Source organism: Camponotus vicinus, unplaced genomic scaffold (genome assembly GCF_025532165.1).
Source record: "Camponotus vicinus isolate PSW18456_S1 unplaced genomic scaffold, iyCamVici1.0 SCAF_13, whole genome shotgun sequence".
Taxonomy (NCBI): Eukaryota; Metazoa; Arthropoda; class Insecta; order Hymenoptera; family Formicidae; genus Camponotus; species Camponotus vicinus.
In genome coordinates, this window is record NW_028141949.1 from 4,279,569 (window position 1) to 4,299,082 (window position 19,514).

Here is a 19,514-nt window from a genome sequence, read left to right on the forward strand (position 1 = left end):
TAAATGCAATTATGAAAAATTTAATCTTTAAAAATATGCTTTTATCTGAGTTCGTAAACCTATAATTTTCTTGTTTTTATTGTCTTTTGTACATTGATTTTACAATGCATGTATTTTAACAATGAGTTACTAATATATTAACTTATCAATTTATCATTCTTTGACAAAAATTCATCAAATACTTTCGCGCTTTTATACATGTTGCATTACGCATGCGCGATAAAAATGCTCTCTTCAGTCATCTGTGGTTCTAACTTCTAACCATAGCTTCTAACATTATCGCGATTGGTTGTAAAGGGAAACTGATATACTGATTATAATTATTTTATGTGATAATTAAAGAAAGAAACTCGCCAGTAAGATGTATGAAAGTACTCGCGTGTCGCCGCGAGTATTCACGGCGATACAAAATGTTGATATCATGGAGTTATCATTATGTTCCCACAAGGAGATCAGACCCATCCTGCCGTGTTTGGTTAGAATGAGCCTCATCTCGCCGCTTGACATAACAAAGGAATGCGTGGAAGGTAGGAAGCAAGTTCTAACAATATTGTCGGGCATCGAATCCGTCAATTCTATCATTGCCCTGTTATCTATTGATTTCCACGCGCTCGAAACTGACGTCCGACAGGAGCAACAGTTGAGGTTAATATATACTTATATATTTTCTTTTATTATATTTTTACATGTCAAAGTGATATAAAATTTTGCTAAAGAGGCATATTTTATTATTTCTATTTTTTCGTTTTTAAAGTAACTTTAAAATTTATCATTTTTAATATATAACTTTTATACATCTCAATAATAATTTTATACATAATTGTCTTTTCTAGGCAAAAGTTGGGTAGTGTGCAACGGGACAGCGTGCTGGCGCAGTCTTTATCAAGTGGCCTGGCTCTGGAGTTTGAGCGCAGCGAATCCATTCGCAGGATTAGACTGGTGCTCAGTGAGATTCTATTTATAGCATCTCAGATACAGGAACTGCAAAAGAATCAGGAGTTTCAGATCAAGCAGTCAGATTTATTCGACAATGCAGTCTACATGGAGGAAATAAGCTACGTCATCTGCATAGCACTTGCTGAATTGCCAACATTGCTGTCTATTCTTGATATTACAGAGACCTTGCTGCATGTCAAGCATGGTCCAGATATTATCTGCTGGATTGTTGCTAATAGTCCGGATAGTTTTTCAGAGGTGTGCGCGCACCTAATTGCTAATGGGGAGCGACAAGAAGAATCCGCATTAGGTAGAATCAGGACGCAAGCTATCACAATGCTCTGTCAGATGAATCCAAGTCAAGCATTGGCAGTCAGGGCAAAATGTGTGGAACTGTGCAGAATGCCTGCTTTGGCTATCACTTTGAGTCTAGAACATGAAAACGCAAACAGCTCGCAGCCCGAGAGCGATGTCGTTGCTTTTGTGTCAGGTTTGTTATTAGGAAGCGATCAACAGGTACGCTCGTGGATTGCAATGTTTATCCGGAATGGTCAGAAGCGTAAATGGGAGTCTCAAACGGCCTTGCAATCGCTGCGGGAAGAATTGCTCAAACGATTACAAACAATCGCTTCTCAGAGCACGGATAGTCAATTAGCAGAATCGCAGGTAGTGCAAGCAAGCGCGCTATTGAGGCTTTATTGCGCTCTGAGAGGTATCGGTGGCATCAAGTTTCAAGATGACGAGGTGGCGATGATCGTACAGCTACTAACGTCACATCCGCCGCCGTCGCCGGCCGGTGTCAGATTCGTCTCCCTCGGTTTGTGCATGTTGATAGCCTGTCCTTCATTGATCGGTCATCATAATCTAGAGAAACGGAGCATCGAGTGGGTGCAGTGGCTGGTACGCGAGGAAGCTTATTTTGAGAGTGCGAGCGGCGTTACGGCCAGTTTCGGTGAGATGCTGCTGCTGATGGCGATACACTTTCACAGCAATCAGCTATCGGCAATCTGCGAATTGGTTTGTGCCACTCTCGGCATGAAGATACCCATTAGGCCGAACAATCTCACGCGGATCAAACAGATCTTCATGCAGGAAATTTTTACTGAACAAGTGGTCACCGCTCATGCCGTCAAGGTGCCGGTCACGGCGAATCTGAATGCTAATATTCCTGGATTTCTGCCGGTTCATTGTATCCATCAGTTGCTGAAGTCACGGGCGTTTGCAAAACATCGGGTACCCATCAAGAATTGGATATACCGGCAAATATGTGCGAGTGTGCCACCGCTGCATCCAGTTCTACCGGCTCTGGTGGAAGTGTACGTAAATTCCATCCTAGTGACAAACAACAAAACGTCTGAGCATACGAATAAGCCTATCACTGAAAACGAAATCCGCCGGGTATATCAGAACAGCGTGTTTGGAGCGAATTTCGATTTTAAGAAGAATTCCGTTAACATTATGCAAGTAGACATCGATAATATGGACATTAACACTTCGAAACCTTCGCTCACATCTCAGTTACTGCTGCTGTATTATCTCTTGCTATACGAGGATGTAAGATTGTCCAACATGCATACCTTCATATCACAAGGCAGAAAGGTCAAATCATATTCGACGGAATTTTTATCCGAATTACCAATTAAATATTTGTTACAACTAGTTCAACGGGATCAAATGAACTACGCCAGTTTATTTTCGCCACTTCTTCGGCTATTGGCCACTCACTTCCCGCATCTATCCCTGGTGGACGATTGGCTCGATGACGAGATGATCAATATAGATTCCCCAATCGCGAGTTATGAGAACACAAAGATCAGCGACATCGCGATCGTCGAGGCATTTAGTCATATTAAAACTTGTCCCTCGAGGACAGGAAGATTGTTGAGACAATTAATGACGATGAAACCGACTGAAATCTGGCCTCACGCTGAGCTGATTGTACATTATTTTAAAGATATTCTTGATGAACAAGTTCCTAGATATATACAAGGTAACTCATTATTTTAATAATCATTTAATAACTTTTCAATTATTTAATGTGCTTCAAGAATTCTCTTTCTATTTGTTATTTTATTAATAATTAACATTAATATAATTAATTATAATCATTAAAATAATAAACACATTATTAATTATAATTATTGATATAATCAACACATTTAAATTATACTTTATGAAAAATTTACAAAATTATTTAAATTTCAGAACTTTACAAACAAGTATGGCTCAGGCTTAATACCGTGCTACCGCGTTGTTTGTGGGTTCTTTCCATAAACGCGCTATTAATAGAAAATTTAATAGTAAAAAATGTTTTTTTAACACAAGATAATATTGTATTGGATCCGTTGCAAGTACTCAGATGTGACACGAGAGTTTTCAGATGCGCGCCGATTTTATCTGTGATTCTTAGGTAAATTGAAAGATGATTCTCGTTAAATAGATCTAAAAATAAAAGTTATTTTAAATTATTTTCATAATAATAAAAATAATCAAATTATATTCAATAGGATTTTGCAAGCTACATTGGCCGCGTCGCGATCTCAGTTATCCAGACATATGCAAGATAAGCCTTTAACCGAGAAAATCGGACAACTAACAAGCGAAACAGAAAGAGAAGATTTAAGAATAGCTTTGGTGAGTGGTCAGGAAAGTGCGGCAGTACAAATTTTATTAGAAGCATGTCTGGAGACTACGGAAGACAGGAATACTCCTGGACAAATGTGGTCACTCCGAGAAATACGGAGTGTTGTATGCTCGTACTTACATCAAGTATTCATAGCCGATCCGTCTCTGGCCAAGTTAGTACACTTTCAGGTATGTTTATAATAATAAATATTATGCAACAACATAAATAATATCTTAATGATATAAATTATATGTGTAATAATATATATTATGGTCTATCTATTTTATATCTCAATCGCGACTATTTAAATTTCTTTCTTTTTCTCTTTTTCTCTACTAGAATTAATTATTTGTAATTTATCCTTCAATATCAAGGTAAATATCTTTTATCCGCAGGGCTATCCACGGGAATTATTGCCGATCACGGTTTCCGGAATTCCATCTATGCACATATGTCTCGATTGGATCCCGGAATTGTTGTCGCAGCCTGAACCGGAAAAACAAGTATTCGCGGTTGACTTGGCTTCGCATCTGGCGATTCAATATGCTTTACCAAAGGCTTTGAGCGTTTGTCGACTGGCGATCAATACTCTGATAACATTATTAGGAGTATTATCTGCCAAAGATCGATTCGTTCTTTTCATGCCGGTATTATCATCGTTGACGCGGATATGCTTAGCATTTCCTCCATTGGCCGAGGATACCATAGGTTTATTACTTCAACTTGGTAGAGTCAGTTCAGCACAGGCAGCTCTAGGCGACAGAATGACAAATCTGTTGTGTCAAGAAGTGAATACGACGTTTTGTACTTTGCTACAGAAAGCCATACTGCAATCGCGAGTTTACTAAAACGCGACTTAATATAGTAATTGTACAAAGTTGTCTGTTTAGAGAGTTCTACTGTATATTATGTAAGATATATTCATATAATATAAATTATATCTTCTACTCTCTTCATCACAGTTCTTATTAAGCAACTTTGTGATCTATTTTTGAATCAATTCGAGATATCCTTGATAAATTTATGGTATTAATTATACTGCTCGTTCTTGCGATCATATTGTGTCAACCTAACGTGATTATGCCAACATAGGTAAATCAAAGATATATATAAAAAATTATAAATTATATACTACAATTTTTTCTATTAAATGATAATATTTCTTATATATGAGAGTACTTTTGTACATATATTTTGATTTTAAAAATAAATATAAAAAAATTATATTAATTTAATTAATATATTAATTATATTAATATATTAATTTAATCTTACATCTGCCTCTCATAGAGATAAGTAATTCTATAGTGAGAAAAACATTTTTCTATTTTAATATAAATGTGAAACATGTATGTAACAATAAAAAGACGTTTTATATGGATATTATCACGTATTTACAAGATTTATTACATGCTTAAAACAAAGGATATACTTTATATATTCCTTCTACTTGGTCTTTTATTGCTATAATAGTTTGTCATATTTTGAATGTTGATATTTTTCTTTCATTTTTCTTTTCAAGTCATAACATAAAATTCACATAGAGATTATTATATATTATGTTTACATAAAACACATGATTATTGAAAATCATCTAAGTGATCATTATATCATTACATAGAATATTTATACATGTATTTTATGCAATATAATATCTACATATTATGACATTCACTTTTGACATATTATACATATTCAGATGAAGCATTCGTTAATATATAAAGCCAAAATTGAGTGTGTTTATTCTAAAGAATTTAACATTAAGAGCTGTTTCAGTACTTTGGTTTGACTTGTCTCTCTGATTTCACCCGCTAAGAACATTTCATCCACAACAGTATACACCTAAAATAATTATCATATTATACATACTAGAAAATAAATAGTATAATTAAATCAAGTAATATGTAAAACTTTGTGATATTAACATAAAAATACACTCAGAGAGAATGATACCTTGTAAAAATTAAAGACTAAATCCAACTCGCATACATTGTGAAAGTATTCGTTCAACACCTCAACAAAATTATGAATTGCTTCCAAATAACAGAGATTATTATCGTTAACATCCACGCAAATGCAGAAATATAAGCCTGCATATCGCCTATACACTATCTTAAAATTGCGGAACTGAAACATATGTTTATTTTATATATGTACATATGTACTAGCTGTATAATCCACATATAATACAAGAAGACAGTATCTTGTCACTCACTTCGACAAAGTTTGTATGTTTTGCATCTCTGACAGTAACAACTGCATGAACTTCTTCTATTAACTTTTGTTTTTCATCATCATCAAAATTCATATACCATTTTGCTAATCTAGTCTTACCCGCTCTATTTTGTATAAGGATAAAACGTATCTGTAAAAACATAAAAAGTTTGAAATACTTAAGTATTTATCCATTTAGATATTGTCAATACAATTCTTATTATCTCATTGTGAATATAAGATAATTAACAATATTTTCTACATTATTTAATAATAGTGATCTTTATGTAATATAATATAAAAGGCACAGCTTCTCTAATTTATTAATTTCTTATAATCAAATATGTTCAAATTTGTCAAGTGTCTATCAACCACCTGATCGAAGTGGAAATGTCAATCGCACGAGATGACATTTTGGAGCATATTCCTCTCTATCTTTATCTGTATTTTTATCATTAATTGATTTGTAATTTATATAATTATACATTTATAATTATACAATTCACGTACCATTTTCGAAATCGATTAATCCGTCACTTGGCGTAATAATTTATGAAATTTTCGTAAACATAAGATTCTATCAATTCTCCGCCCACTGAACACGAATGTAACGGTAACCACTTTCGAGGAGACTCGAGAGATCGTAGCCAGAGAGAAGACTGAGAGGTGTCATGGCCCGCTTTTAGGTTAGATCCCTGAAAACGATACTCCCTCTGTGGACATTACAAACGTGGACATGAACTACAAAGCCAATGTCCATGAATGTCCTCAGAGGGTAACATATAATGTGCACAATTTCTGGTTTTGTTCCGTCCTATGTGCGCGAAATGCCAGTAGCACCAGTCCTGTATAATAGCAAGATATAGACGCTTATGTATATAAATTAGTAGTAAATAAATTATTCAATCGCGAAAGATACTGTATTCTTCCAGTGTAATGTTCAAAGATGAAATAAATATTTTTCTATATATTCATTGTCGTATTTATATATTTTTATTTACAAAAAATAAAATGCGTGCTGTGGGATAAAAATATTTTTAACCATATATTTCTATAAATATCTTCTTAATTAGCAGTAAATTGATCTTTGATATTCAACATTTTTTTAAATTATTTAAAAATTTAATTAATAATACATGTATAGAATTTGTTGTTAAATTAATCACTGATTCTTCTGAAGGATTTGTAATTAAGATTTGAAAAATATGGATGTTGCAAAATATTTTAAAAATGTCTTCTTTTATATAAAATATAAAGAATTCATATATTCCATTCTAATGTAGTCAACAGTATTTATATATTTTTATTATAATTTTCATAACAGCGTAATATTTTTAAGTTTAATACTTTGTACTAAATTATAAAATTTAATATAATTACAAAGTAGTAGTATTATTATTAATACCTATTTATTATTATTAATAAATAGGTTGTATGCAATTGCAAATTGTCTTTTAGTTTCTAATCATTTTCAATCATTCTGCATTCCTATCCAATATATTCTCTTCTTCGAGTCTTTAGATTATTATGATTTATTGTATTAACATTATTGTATTAACTTTGTCTTAACATCATAAGGATTTATCATACTTCTTCCTTCTTATCTAGTTCATCAGAATACTTTCTATGGATATTTGTTCTCGGGTATAGATATTCAAATCACTGTAGTTGTCTTTTTTTCTATTTTCTCGATTACTCTCTTTTTTTCATTTTATTCAAAAATATTAATATAATTAATATAACATTTATATATATATATATATATATATATTTATATTTATATAATTTTGGTATCTCTCTTAGTCTGACTCTTCCCCTTTGACCTGTCCGGCATGGATGATCCTACCAGTAACTACGACCAGTATTCATAATTCACTCTTATATTTAAGATCGTCTTAAGTAAATTGGAAAATGTTATACAACTATTTTTTAATAACTGAACGAAATCTTAAAACGCGATCTAAGAATATACTTAAAAAATGATCTTAAATATAAGAATAATCTATATGAATATCAGCGTACGTTACCGCCGGCATAGGTCTCAGGTTCATGAGAGTACGCAAACCTCCTCACCTGGCAAATGCCTTCGTTAAGGTGGAGATACATCGAGAAGGAAAAATTTTTTTCTTTTTTTTTCTTTTAATACAGTTTTCAAATAGAAAAAAAAATATATATATATATATATATAATATTATTACATAGTTACAATATATATAATACATACAATATATATAACACAATGTATATAAATTAACCTGCAATTATGTAAACACATTACAAAATATTTAATTATGTATAATAGGAAATATAATACATATATAAAATATATATTACATAATTATAATATAACATAAATTACAATTAATTTGCAATTACATAAAAAACACATTACAAAATATTAAATTATTAACTAACATAAAAATATTAACATAAACATACTAACATAAACATATTAAATTATTAATTAACATCAAAATAATTACATTACGAATATATATATATATATATATTACAAAATATATATTACAAATAATAATACAAATTTAATATAAAATATAATCTGAAACTTAATACAAAATAAAATTTATTACACAGAATTATACGGAAGTGTCTCTAAAGTAGATGTATAATATAAAATTTACTAAGAATTTCTACATGGATCAGACGAGACTATGATTAGTGATGATTAATTACGCGATATATATTATTAATAATCGACATACAATAATAGAATTTAATTAGTTTTATATAAATAAGGAATTTAATTAGTTTTATATAAACCTAAATAATCATGATCAAAAAGAATCATTAATAAAATTTATCGTTTCTTCCATTGTAAAAGAAAGTAATTGTATTATTGGTGCATTTTGTGCAGACTAACTCTAAAAGAAATATTCAAAATGCATAAAGATAGAGCAAGCTTCGATGTAAATCAAAGATTAAATTACAAAATAAATCAAATTAATTAAAATTTGCGAGAAAACACGACGAATAAATAAATCGACAATATTCGGAATATTCGATTGGGATATGCATTGGGACAATTTTTATAATATAATAATCGAAGCCCTTAATAGACACGCGATATAATTACTAACACCTACAAGTGCCGATTTATTTGCGATTAATACACAATTTTATATAAATGTCGCGATTGAAAAAATATATATTGAAAATACACAATTGTATTGTATTTCCAATGATAATATCAATATTAGATTATAATTAATATACAATTATAACTATTTACAATTTACAAGTTTATGATGCTATCAATATCAAATAAATATATTCAATTTATTCAAATGTTTAATAACATAAATAATTTGATATTGACAGCATTAACATTTGGATTTAATATTATTCAACTTAATCCACATATATTTTTAATATATTTTTTAAATAAAATATAACATGTTAAGATATTTCTTAAACATTAATAATTATGCAATTTCTTTAATATTCCTGAAAATTTTGATAATTTAAATTTCATTTTTAAAATATTTTTATTTTTATTTTTAACATGTTATATTTATTTTTACAACAATTTTAAAAATAAATTCAATTAAATTTTTTTAAATAATTTTAATTTCCAGGATTCCTAGGATTATTGGAATATTAAAAGAATTGAAAGAAATAATGATCTTAACAACCCTATGAGTCCTAACAACCCTATGATCTTAACAATCCTATGAGCCCTAACAACCCTACTTCCTGATTAAAATTATTCGAGATTTGGGGAGCCTATCTCTAATCATATATATTTTAATCAATGCCCTAATCGCGTGCGAGCTTTTCTTCAGGCCAGTTGACCCTACCTTTCGTTGATCCTGGCCACTTTCTCGCTTGATCTCTAATCAGAGATCGAAAGAGGAGATAAACACTCCTTCTTTTGCCGGTTAATTATCGACAAATGAGCGTAAATATTTCACGCTCATCGTAACGATCGTTCGATTTTATGATCGTTCGTTAAATATTTGAATATAGCTTTTTATTTTAACTTTAAAATAAAGCCAAATTACTACAAATTTCTATATATTATATTAGACTGCTAACACGGTCATATAGTAAGTCATTTATTATCATGTTACAAGTTATTTAATGAATTAATCATTTGGCTTTATATTAAGTTAAAGTAAAGTTTAAAACTAATATCTATAAATAAATTCTACGATGGATGAGCTAAGAAATTAGAATAAGATAAATGCGCGTTATAAAAATAAAGTAGTATCAGAAATTGATAAAATTATTAATACGTGTTCTTTATTTAATAAATTAGACAAAATCTTTACAAAAATATCTTTACTTGATCTTCTTTTTTTTAATTAATACTTCAAAATATTTTCGCAATAGATGCAAAGCATTTCGAAAAAGAACTTATTAAAATTTATTTAACTTAATTTATTCTAGCTCATCCATTTTAAGGCAACGGATTTATCTACAATCTACATCTACATCTACATCTACATCTACATCTACAATCTCTACGAAACCGTTACCTTAAAATTAAATAAAAGTTTTTTTCACTCACCGGCACTGATGCGCAACAGCGGAGTTATCGAAGCTACGTTGTCTGTAACATACAAATATAAAATTCATTTACAACAATGCTCAAAATAAAATCAATATTTCAAAAAATTTTTATCGTGCGGAATTTTATATCCGATGTGTAAAATAATAAGCAGAGATAAACACGCAAAAATTTCATAAATTTTTGAAACTGTTTTTTAAATAGAAAGTTTTATATGATTTTTATAAAAATCTTTCTCTCTAATTTTCTTTTTAATTCATTTAAATAATAAGGTCGAATTATTGTTCATTTATAACGATTTATAACAATTGATATACAAATAATAGATACTCACCATCAGGTTGCTCCGCCGATGCAAGATGCCTCTCCCAGGCCTCCTCCTCCTCTCATGTTGTTGACGCGCGATACTTTTAACGACACTCCCGCACTCACGAGCGATATTTTTATATCGCTATTTTCGTTATTTTACGCGCGATACTGAACGGCACTCCCGCACTATTTCGGTACGATTAAAAATTTGGTCGCGCGATGTATATATTTAATATATATATACTTTCAACGACACTCCCGGTTTCGGTACGAGCGAAAATCCCATTTCATTTATGAGAATCAACTTCGAGCCAACAGGTCGGGAATGCAACGATACAACGAGCAAAGATTAGGCCCGAACCGGAAAGAAGACGAAACGATTGAGGAATAGAGGAAAATGAAGTTCACCAGCTCTTTTTCGCGCATAATTATCCTATCTCGTATCGAACCTGGACCCGCTAAGCACGATTTCAGGTGCTTCGCCCGGAACACGAAGTTTCCCGCGATTGCAGGACATGGCTACACCAGGCTGGTAGACGGCAAAAGAAGAGGATACCCACATTTTTTAAATGCTAACATTCAGCAATTTAGAAAATGGGGAGGCAACCCCTTTTACCGAGCGAAAATCGTGCCTAGGGGAATCCACTCGACTCCTCGACAGGGTTAACACACGCAGTGCGTGTGGCTGTAGACGAGCAAAGAGAAGGGACCCATTGACGACCATTCCGAGCAATCGATCGAGTTCTAACTAATTCGGGCCGAATCACTTGACGAAGCACGAAGCACGAAGCGCGAGTGTACGTTGCATAGCAACGTGTGCAAACTCGAAACATCCCAGTTAGTTGGCATCGGAAGTGGAGACTCGTTGACAAAAACGAAATTGGGATTTTGAAAACGCGAAAACGCGATAACGCGAAGAAGCTAAAAGCGAAAACGCGGTGACAAAACGTTGCCGTCCGCGGCACGTTGACGGCACCGACGACGCGAAAGGGTACTTAGCTTCCCTTTCAGGCACCTTAAGATTTATCATAAATAGAAAAATTTAAGATAAACCTTAAGGCACCATCCAAGTACTAAGCCCTCCCACCGCGACAAGGTGTACCCCATGGGAGGGTTATATTATATATAATTTTATATATAATATAATACATAATTTAAAATTTATTTAGTAATATAGTACATAAATTTAAATTCGCAAATATAAACGATAAATAAAAATATAAAGGATAAGAGAACATCTCATATTATACAAAGCAATGTTCAAAATAATTGATTTTAAACCTAATTATTGCGCGCAATTAATTTTTACATTTTTACTTTTAAATAGATATATTTTAATGTTATAAATTGCGTAATTACAAAATAATTTATATTTCTGAAATATAAACTTTTAAAAATGATAAATAAAAAATATCTATTTTTTAATATATGAAGTATTTAAATAAATATATTAATATGAAATATTTTGCAAAATATGAGAAGTATCTGAAAATATTAATTAATAAACATTTTATAAATGTTTTAATTATTTTAAAATAAAATGGAATATTTTTTATAAGTATATGTATTATATATGTTACACAATTTAAAATCACTATTGAATCACAATCAAAGAAATAAAACGAAACGAGAAATATGTATATATTTTGAATATATTGTTACGTCCGCGGCAGCGACTTCGAGATATCGAAGCGCGTTCAACACAATGGGATACTCACGGACCGCGTAAAATAAGACACTCTTAACGGAAATTAAGAACTTTAATTAGAAATACAGAATACACAAACAATAAATAATAACAGGGGAAATCTCGCGATAACGATCCGTAATGTAAAACGCGTCCGGATAGCTTGATAGCTATTCTTCGACTCAGCTGACCATCGTTATTATACACCAATATATACTATTGATAAATAATTTATATATTATTGAGTTCGCGGAACGATATATATCGAACGCGCACGACACAATTGATCGGCACACGCTGACGTTCGCGCAGTAAATAATAACGCGGTTTAAGGTATAAGAACTTTAATAAACCACGAGTAACATATAAGAATTTAGAATAATCGTAAAACGGATCACAGATAGACGCGCGTCCGCATAGCTTGACAGCTGGGCTCAGACTCTCTGACAGTCATTGTTTATAACAATATCTTGACAACGCGCGCGGAAATGATCTTCTTCCATCGATGTACTTCCCGCCGAAAAAATTCAACAGGTGCCGAATACTTCCAGGGGGATGGGATGCGGGGACGTAACAATATAATAAATAATGAATGTGATAAATAATTAAAATATTAATGACTTACATCATATCTTATTGATCCATTCATTTTCAAGACCTCCTTGTTTTCTTCACTTTTTCCTCGTGGCACTCCAATCCTTGTTGCACTCATTTGAATTCCTCGTTGCACTTACACTCATTCACGAAAAGTTCCTCGTTGCACTTGCAATTGTATTTAGAGAAAGAATTTGATAATATATGAAACGTCTCACATCACTACTTCACTGTTCAAGAGCCACTGAGCGAATGATCGTGTCAGAAACATTACCGCGGTACTGTTTATATCGCCAAGGTTGACTATGTAAAGGAAGAATTTGATAATATATGAAACGTCTCACATCACTACTTCACTGTTCAAGAGCCACTGAGCGAATGATCGTATCAGAAACATTACCGCGGTACTGTTTATATCGCCAAGGTTGACTATGTAAAGGAAGAATTTGATAATATATGAAACGTCTCACTACTTTGCTGCTCAAGGTTATATACTGTGTGAATGTCCGTAAGTCAAAAACATTACCGCGGTATTGTTTATATCGCCAAGATCGACTTATACTATGTTATTGTTATAATTCGTCGTTGAAATATTCTACGAGTGATTGCCGATTAAGAAAATTTAAAGTATTGGTCGAAATTTATTTAATTCTAATAAGTATCGGAAATTATTATAATAAGCATCAATAATCGAAAACTCATAATAAAATTAATTTCTTTATTCCCTTTTATGTATCCCCTTTTTCAATTTTTATTCGCAGTAATTAATGATTGCGATTCGATAAAGATTTATCGTTGCGATACATTTTCATGACGTTTATCATAAGTTAATTTATTTTTAATTATTAGTAATGATATCAAATTATGTTTCGATACTAATCGTAATCGTGTTTAGAAAAAAAATTCGACAATATGCGAAGCGTTTCGCACCATTAGTTTATCGCTCGAGTGTCACCGTGCGAATGATAATAAAGCTGTAACATATTAACAATAGCGCGCTATTGTTTATATTGCCAAAGTCGAACACCGTGTTATCGATTATTCGTTGCCGAAATATTTTACGTACTATAACATATACTGTTATACATGAAAATATTAAATTGTAGAAATTTTTCAATTTATAGATTAATTAAACGATTATTTATTAAACAATTAATTAACATACGAAGCATTTCCTATCGTTACTTTATTGCTCGAATGTCACCGAACAAATGATAGCAAAACCATAACGTACAAACAATAGCACGCTATTATTTACGTCGTCAAAGTCGAACACAATGTTATTTATAATTTGTTGCCAAAGTATTTTATATACTATAAAATATACATAAACGGAATATTAAATTGTAAAAGTATTTTAATTTATTGATTAAAATTGATTATTTATTAAACAATTAATAACGGAGTCTTTCGTTATGCTAATTGTTTGCATTTATAATTTAATTGTTTTATTGTGCGTTCTCTCATAATCCAAATTATATTTAGATTGTCAAGTAGAATGATAAAGTAACACGGATGAAATATATTTGACTCTAATTATTAAAATATTAATTATTGTTCGTAAATATCACAATGATCGAAGTGATTATTTAATATTTTGGATTCCTATCATTTAATCGATTCTCGATTAAATTGTACACAATTGTAATATACATTTCGAGATCTATCGTCGCGACGTAATTTTACGTATTATTTAGCATATATGAAATTAAGTATTAATCATATCAAATTATTTCTTAATGTACCTATCAAATCAATCGCGTTTAGAAAATGAATTTGACGAAGCTTCTCGCATCACTATTTTGTTCGAATTCACTGCGCGAATGATAGCAGAATCAAAGCACGTAAATATTAACGCTATATATTGCAAAGATCGGACGTGGTATTATTATTAATTTGTTACAAAAGTATTTTATATATTATAGCATACATATTAAATTAATTTAATTTAATTTAAATGCTTTTCCTGACCTTTTTTTTCTCCCTTGTATATTCTTCGCTGTTTTCTCGTGACACTCATCCGCGTATATATATATAAACATGATTAATTACTATTAGTAGAATACGATTAATTATGATAGTCGAATACGTGAGACATTTTGCATGATATTTTCAATCGCGGAATAATTATATGAAATTCGCACTCTATTATATCAAAAGAGCAACATTTATACGAGATTAAAATTAATAATATAGCAGTAATAAGCAGAGCGAGTAGCGCTAGTATTGTTGATGTATGTACATAGTATATGCATAAAATACAAATCGTAAGATCAAAAATTAAAGTAGTGAAAAATCGTGCTATAACTATTGTTTAATTAATAATTAATTCATACTTGCTTTTTAGAAAAATTTAATGAAAAGACTAATATTCGTTAATTATATTAATTAAATTATAATAATTATAGCGAATTTGTTGTAATATTAGTCACGATCGGATTGGAAAAAGAATTCGATAATATATGAAGCGTTTCGCGCACACATACACACTACTTTATTGTTCGAATGCCTCCGTGCGAATGATGATGAAGCTGTGACATGTAAACAATAGCGCGCTCGCTATACGCTACCAAGGCTAAACATATTATTGATAATTCTCTGCCAAAATATTTTATATACTACATATACACGCGGAATTTTAAATTATAGAGTTAGATTTTATTTTATAAATTAATTATTAAACGATTATTTATTAAACGATTGATATCACTTTTCGTTATGCTATTTGGATTTATTAATTATTTTGATTTATTCGATTGTTTTTCCACGCTTTTCCGAAGTCAAATTCTATAATATTTAGTTTTACATTTTAAAAGACTGATTTATAGCGAGCTAAATAAATAAATAAATGATGTTGAGAAGAAAAAGGAGGCACATAAATAAATAAATAAATAAATAATAGCGTGGAAAGAGAAACATACTAATATTGTTATATAATAAATTATTATAAATTATTTATATTTTTATCTATATTATTTATATTATCAGAGAGAAGACTGAGAGGTGTCATGGCCCGCTTGATCTGTAAAAGCAATACGCCCTTTGTGGATATTAAAAAGAGGGTAACATATATGTTACCCTCTGAGAACATTCATGGACATTGGCTTTGTAATTCGTGTCCACGTTTTTAATGTTTACAGAGAGTGTATCGCTTTCAGGAATAGCCTAAAAGGGGGTCATGACACCTCTCAGTCTTCTCTCTGTCTGTATAGTCTATTGCAATCACAAACCATATACTATTCCATCGATATATCGAAATACTGAATTATAAACCATCGGTAATTAAGAAATAAAATTTATCAATGGTATATCGGTTAATGATGAAAATTTAAAATAATATAATCACAAAACAATCAGAAGAATATATGATCAGCAAAGAAATGTCACAAAATTCCAAAAATCATGATTTTAAAAATTTCTAGAATTTTTCAAAATGCGAAGATATTTTCAATAATCGAATATAAATATGAAAAGAAAACAGCTTGATGGAATACAATTTGTATATTTCATGATCGGGGAACAATAGATGCTTAACAATAAGTCTAAAAATTATGATAGATGACAATTTCGCTCTTCTTATTTCTATTGTTGTTTATAATATTTCGTTATACAACGTTATTTTGTCGCAATACGTCGCTGTGTTAACTGCAATTTGCAGTGGATATTGATACATGACAATAATATTCTACTTCTATTTTCATATATTTTATATCTTAAACATAATAAATAATTTTTGTATTTTAAAAGCAATCGCAACTTACAATTATAAGCGCAATAATATAATTGTCAAAAATCATTTTAATTTGATGTTATAATAATAATTTCTCTCTTTTCTACACTTTGATATTTTTATTCCATTAAAAAATCTGCCGCAAAATAAAGTTTATAATATGTCATATTGGAAAAAATATGCTCTAAAATACAAAATGCAATTAAGAATTTAATAAATTAATATTAATTTTATAAGATTAAAAAAAATATGAAAAAACTAGAGATATGAATACATATGTAATTTATGAAAAGAAAAGATTCAATATTTCTAATTTGGAAAATATAATTTCGATTTTTTAAGACTTTTTCAGCACAATTCATCATTTACTTTTTTATCATACAACAAAACATATAAAAAAATGGAAATCCATCATGTCAGACTACTTTTACTTAATAGCAAGTCTTGGATACGTATTGTATGGCGAAACATGAAGAAATTTATCTCGGTCAGTCAATCGACAGGCTTCTTATCGTTGCTATTATCCGGGATATAAACGTCACGATAGAAACGAAGGAAATAGCTAGGATAAACTAGTCACCTCTTTGGAGATTCAAAGTCTTTCTTCTTTATCTGGAAAAAATAATTAATATTTAAATACTAAGAGGGTCAGAATAAATTAATAAGAAATTAAATAAATAAATAAGAGAATTTATATATAAATCAAAAGGAAAGATACATATATATATGTGTATATATGTATACATGTATACAAAAATATCTTGATTTTTTAGTGTCTTAAATAAATAATTATTTTATTACAATTTTCTGAATTATAAAAAAAATAGATAAGAGTATTTATTCTTTGAGATTATAAAATATATTTATATTTTTTGATAGAATAAAAAATAGTTAAAAAATGTTTACATCTTTCTATTTCTTTTATAATTTTTTTCTCTTTCTATTAAATTTTTCGGTAAAATTAGATGATTAAATTCTGTAATATAAATTAGAATATATACGTATTTTCAAATTAAATTCCTTTTCTAATATATGCAAGTCAACATTATATCGCTACATTTCCAAATAAAAAATTAAGAATTTTATCCGTTCATAAAAAATGAAGAATAATAGAAGTTAAACATTCTCTTAAATCAGTTATTTGCTCTTTTTAATTAATTTAAAATTTAAAATTAATCCTGAATTAATTCTAATTTTGAAGATTACATAAAGCGGTTTTGTCGAATAAATTACCTTTGATCCCATTTTTTTCCAATCGGCGACGATAAGTTCACCGTCCGCCGCTGCTGAAAAGGATTGGGAGAGAAAGAGATTTCTCCATTGTTAATTTCCCATCGTCGGATAGAATGTTTTTAGTCTATCCAATTTGTCGGCAGCGATTGCGCGCGTCCAACTTTCCGCTCATTATCGGGCAGAGCAGAAGCAACAGCAGCACCAGCAGCAGCAGCAGCAATCGTCGATTCCTCGAAGGAGGAACGACCCGACCGAGTTGCGCGACAGATGTCAAATATTAATTTTGCCAAGCGCAGCACGCCGTATTTGCATTTAATTACTGCGGTTTGCACAAACTATGCCATCTCGCTCTCCCTGTGCCTTTTTCCGCGTCGGTTCCTTTCTTATTTTGCCCCGCTCCGATTATATCCCTTTCTTTCTCATCCGGAGCAAACCACTTATGCCGCTATCTGTGTTCATCCGTAATTACTCGAGGAGAATTAACGTTACGTAACGATAAATCGGAGATCCTCGATGAAGCTTTTGGTACGCTTGAGTGTCTTATTTCAGATTCGCTATAAGATCTCGATAAAAGTAACTTGAAATCACTTTCGGTTAATTTTAATAAGTATGTCGGATAACAAAAAATATGCACACTTTCTACACAATACAATGTGAATATTCTTTATTCATTTTTCATAAACCCGTATTATTGGTAAAAAAAGAAACCGCAAGGAATAATTAAAAAAAATTGAAATGACATACGTGAGATTATATTCTTAATTAGCAGGAAGAATATCAGTCAAAGATGCAAGTTATTCTTGAGAGTGAAAAATTAAAGTGATAAAATTGCGAGTGAATGTATAATTTCGAAGAGATTTTTTTTTACTTTAACAAATCTTTCGTTCAGATAGACACGTGGCAAAAAATATATCGAAGTTTGCGAGCCGTTAGGAAAGTCTCGATGCGCAAAACTAAAATTACCGCTTACTGCGACGACAAACAAATAATCCTGATATACGCTTCTCCGTGAAGGATAGTCATGCCGTAAATTACATTAATCTTTTTGCCTTTAATGTATATATTGTGCACCGAGCAATAGTTCGAGCGCGCCGCGGTTCTGATCTGACGCTTAGAATAATAGAATCATATAAATTGTCGGCTCGTTACGAGATCCAACGATAATGCCACTGCACCAATGCAGTTCGCGAATCGACCGCTTAGTCCTTTGCATTGCGAATGTATTTATGACGGCGCGATGACGACGCGACAAGGTGTTTCTTGTGGCCTAACGCGATGATTGCGAATTAAATGAATAAATTGCAACTGAGTTACGCAATTGGACTAATGCAATATTAATGCCTCGGGAATTCTCCATCTAAATTTGAATTACCGAGATTTAATCATGTATATGTTACGTATCAGAACATTGTAAGAAAAACTCCTGGTTGTTCTCTGAAAATTTTCGTGGAAAAAGAGTCCGATTCTGCAAAATAACTAATATGTTTATTATTAAAATTAAAATCGAGATTTCTGAAGTGTAAACATATGCTTAGAAATAATTAAAAATTGAGAAAAAGAATATCCAAAAATTATAAACAATTTCTCCTCAATAAAATATAATTGATTAGGATTACGATCGATTCCTTTTCTTCTTATTTTCTTCTGAAACAAA

The 19,514-nt window shown here is 30.8% G+C and overlaps 2 protein-coding genes across 2 annotated transcripts; one reads left to right on the top strand and one right to left on the bottom strand.

The window, feature by feature from the left end:
- The first annotated feature begins 158 nt into the window (after nucleotides 1-158).
- Nucleotides 159-4,943, top strand: Ints2 (integrator complex subunit 2). The gene is made up of 5 exons (XM_083087327.1): nucleotides 159-645; nucleotides 834-2,926; nucleotides 3,142-3,346; nucleotides 3,444-3,750; nucleotides 3,958-4,943. Exons 1-5 carry the CDS (start codon nucleotides 362-364, stop codon nucleotides 4,408-4,410), a joined length of 3,342 nt encoding a protein of 1,113 aa, XP_082943453.1. The 5' UTR covers nucleotides 159-361; the 3' UTR covers nucleotides 4,411-4,943.
- Nucleotides 4,944-6,445, bottom strand: Ap-2sigma (adaptor protein complex 2, sigma subunit). The gene is made up of 4 exons (XM_083087336.1): nucleotides 6,287-6,445; nucleotides 5,778-5,927; nucleotides 5,516-5,689; nucleotides 4,944-5,404 (listed from the first exon to the last, which is right to left on the bottom strand). Exons 1-4 carry the CDS (start codon nucleotides 6,287-6,289, stop codon nucleotides 5,303-5,305), a joined length of 429 nt encoding a protein of 142 aa, XP_082943462.1. The 5' UTR covers nucleotides 6,290-6,445; the 3' UTR covers nucleotides 4,944-5,302.
- Nucleotides 6,446-19,514: the final 13,069 nt, after the last annotated feature.

Excerpts from the sequence above, each read along its gene's own strand:
- Ints2 (XM_083087327.1), top strand. The coding sequence starts at position 362 with ATGTATGAAAGTACTCGCGTGTCGCCGCGAGTATTCACGGCGATACAA. Across the intron at positions 646-833 it reads CGACAGGAGCAACAGTTGAG|GCAAAAGTTGGGTAGTGTGC; the intron begins GTTAATATATAC and ends TGTCTTTTCTAG. Across the intron at positions 3,751-3,957 it reads CCAAGTTAGTACACTTTCAG|GGCTATCCACGGGAATTATT; the intron begins GTATGTTTATAA and ends TTTTATCCGCAG.
- Ap-2sigma (XM_083087336.1), bottom strand. Across the intron at positions 5,690-5,777 it reads AACATACAAACTTTGTCGAA|TTCCGCAATTTTAAGATAGT; the intron begins GTGAGTGACAAG and ends CATATGTTTCAG. Across the intron at positions 5,405-5,515 it reads TAGTCTTTAATTTTTACAAG|GTGTATACTGTTGTGGATGA; the intron begins GTATCATTCTCT and ends TAATTATTTTAG.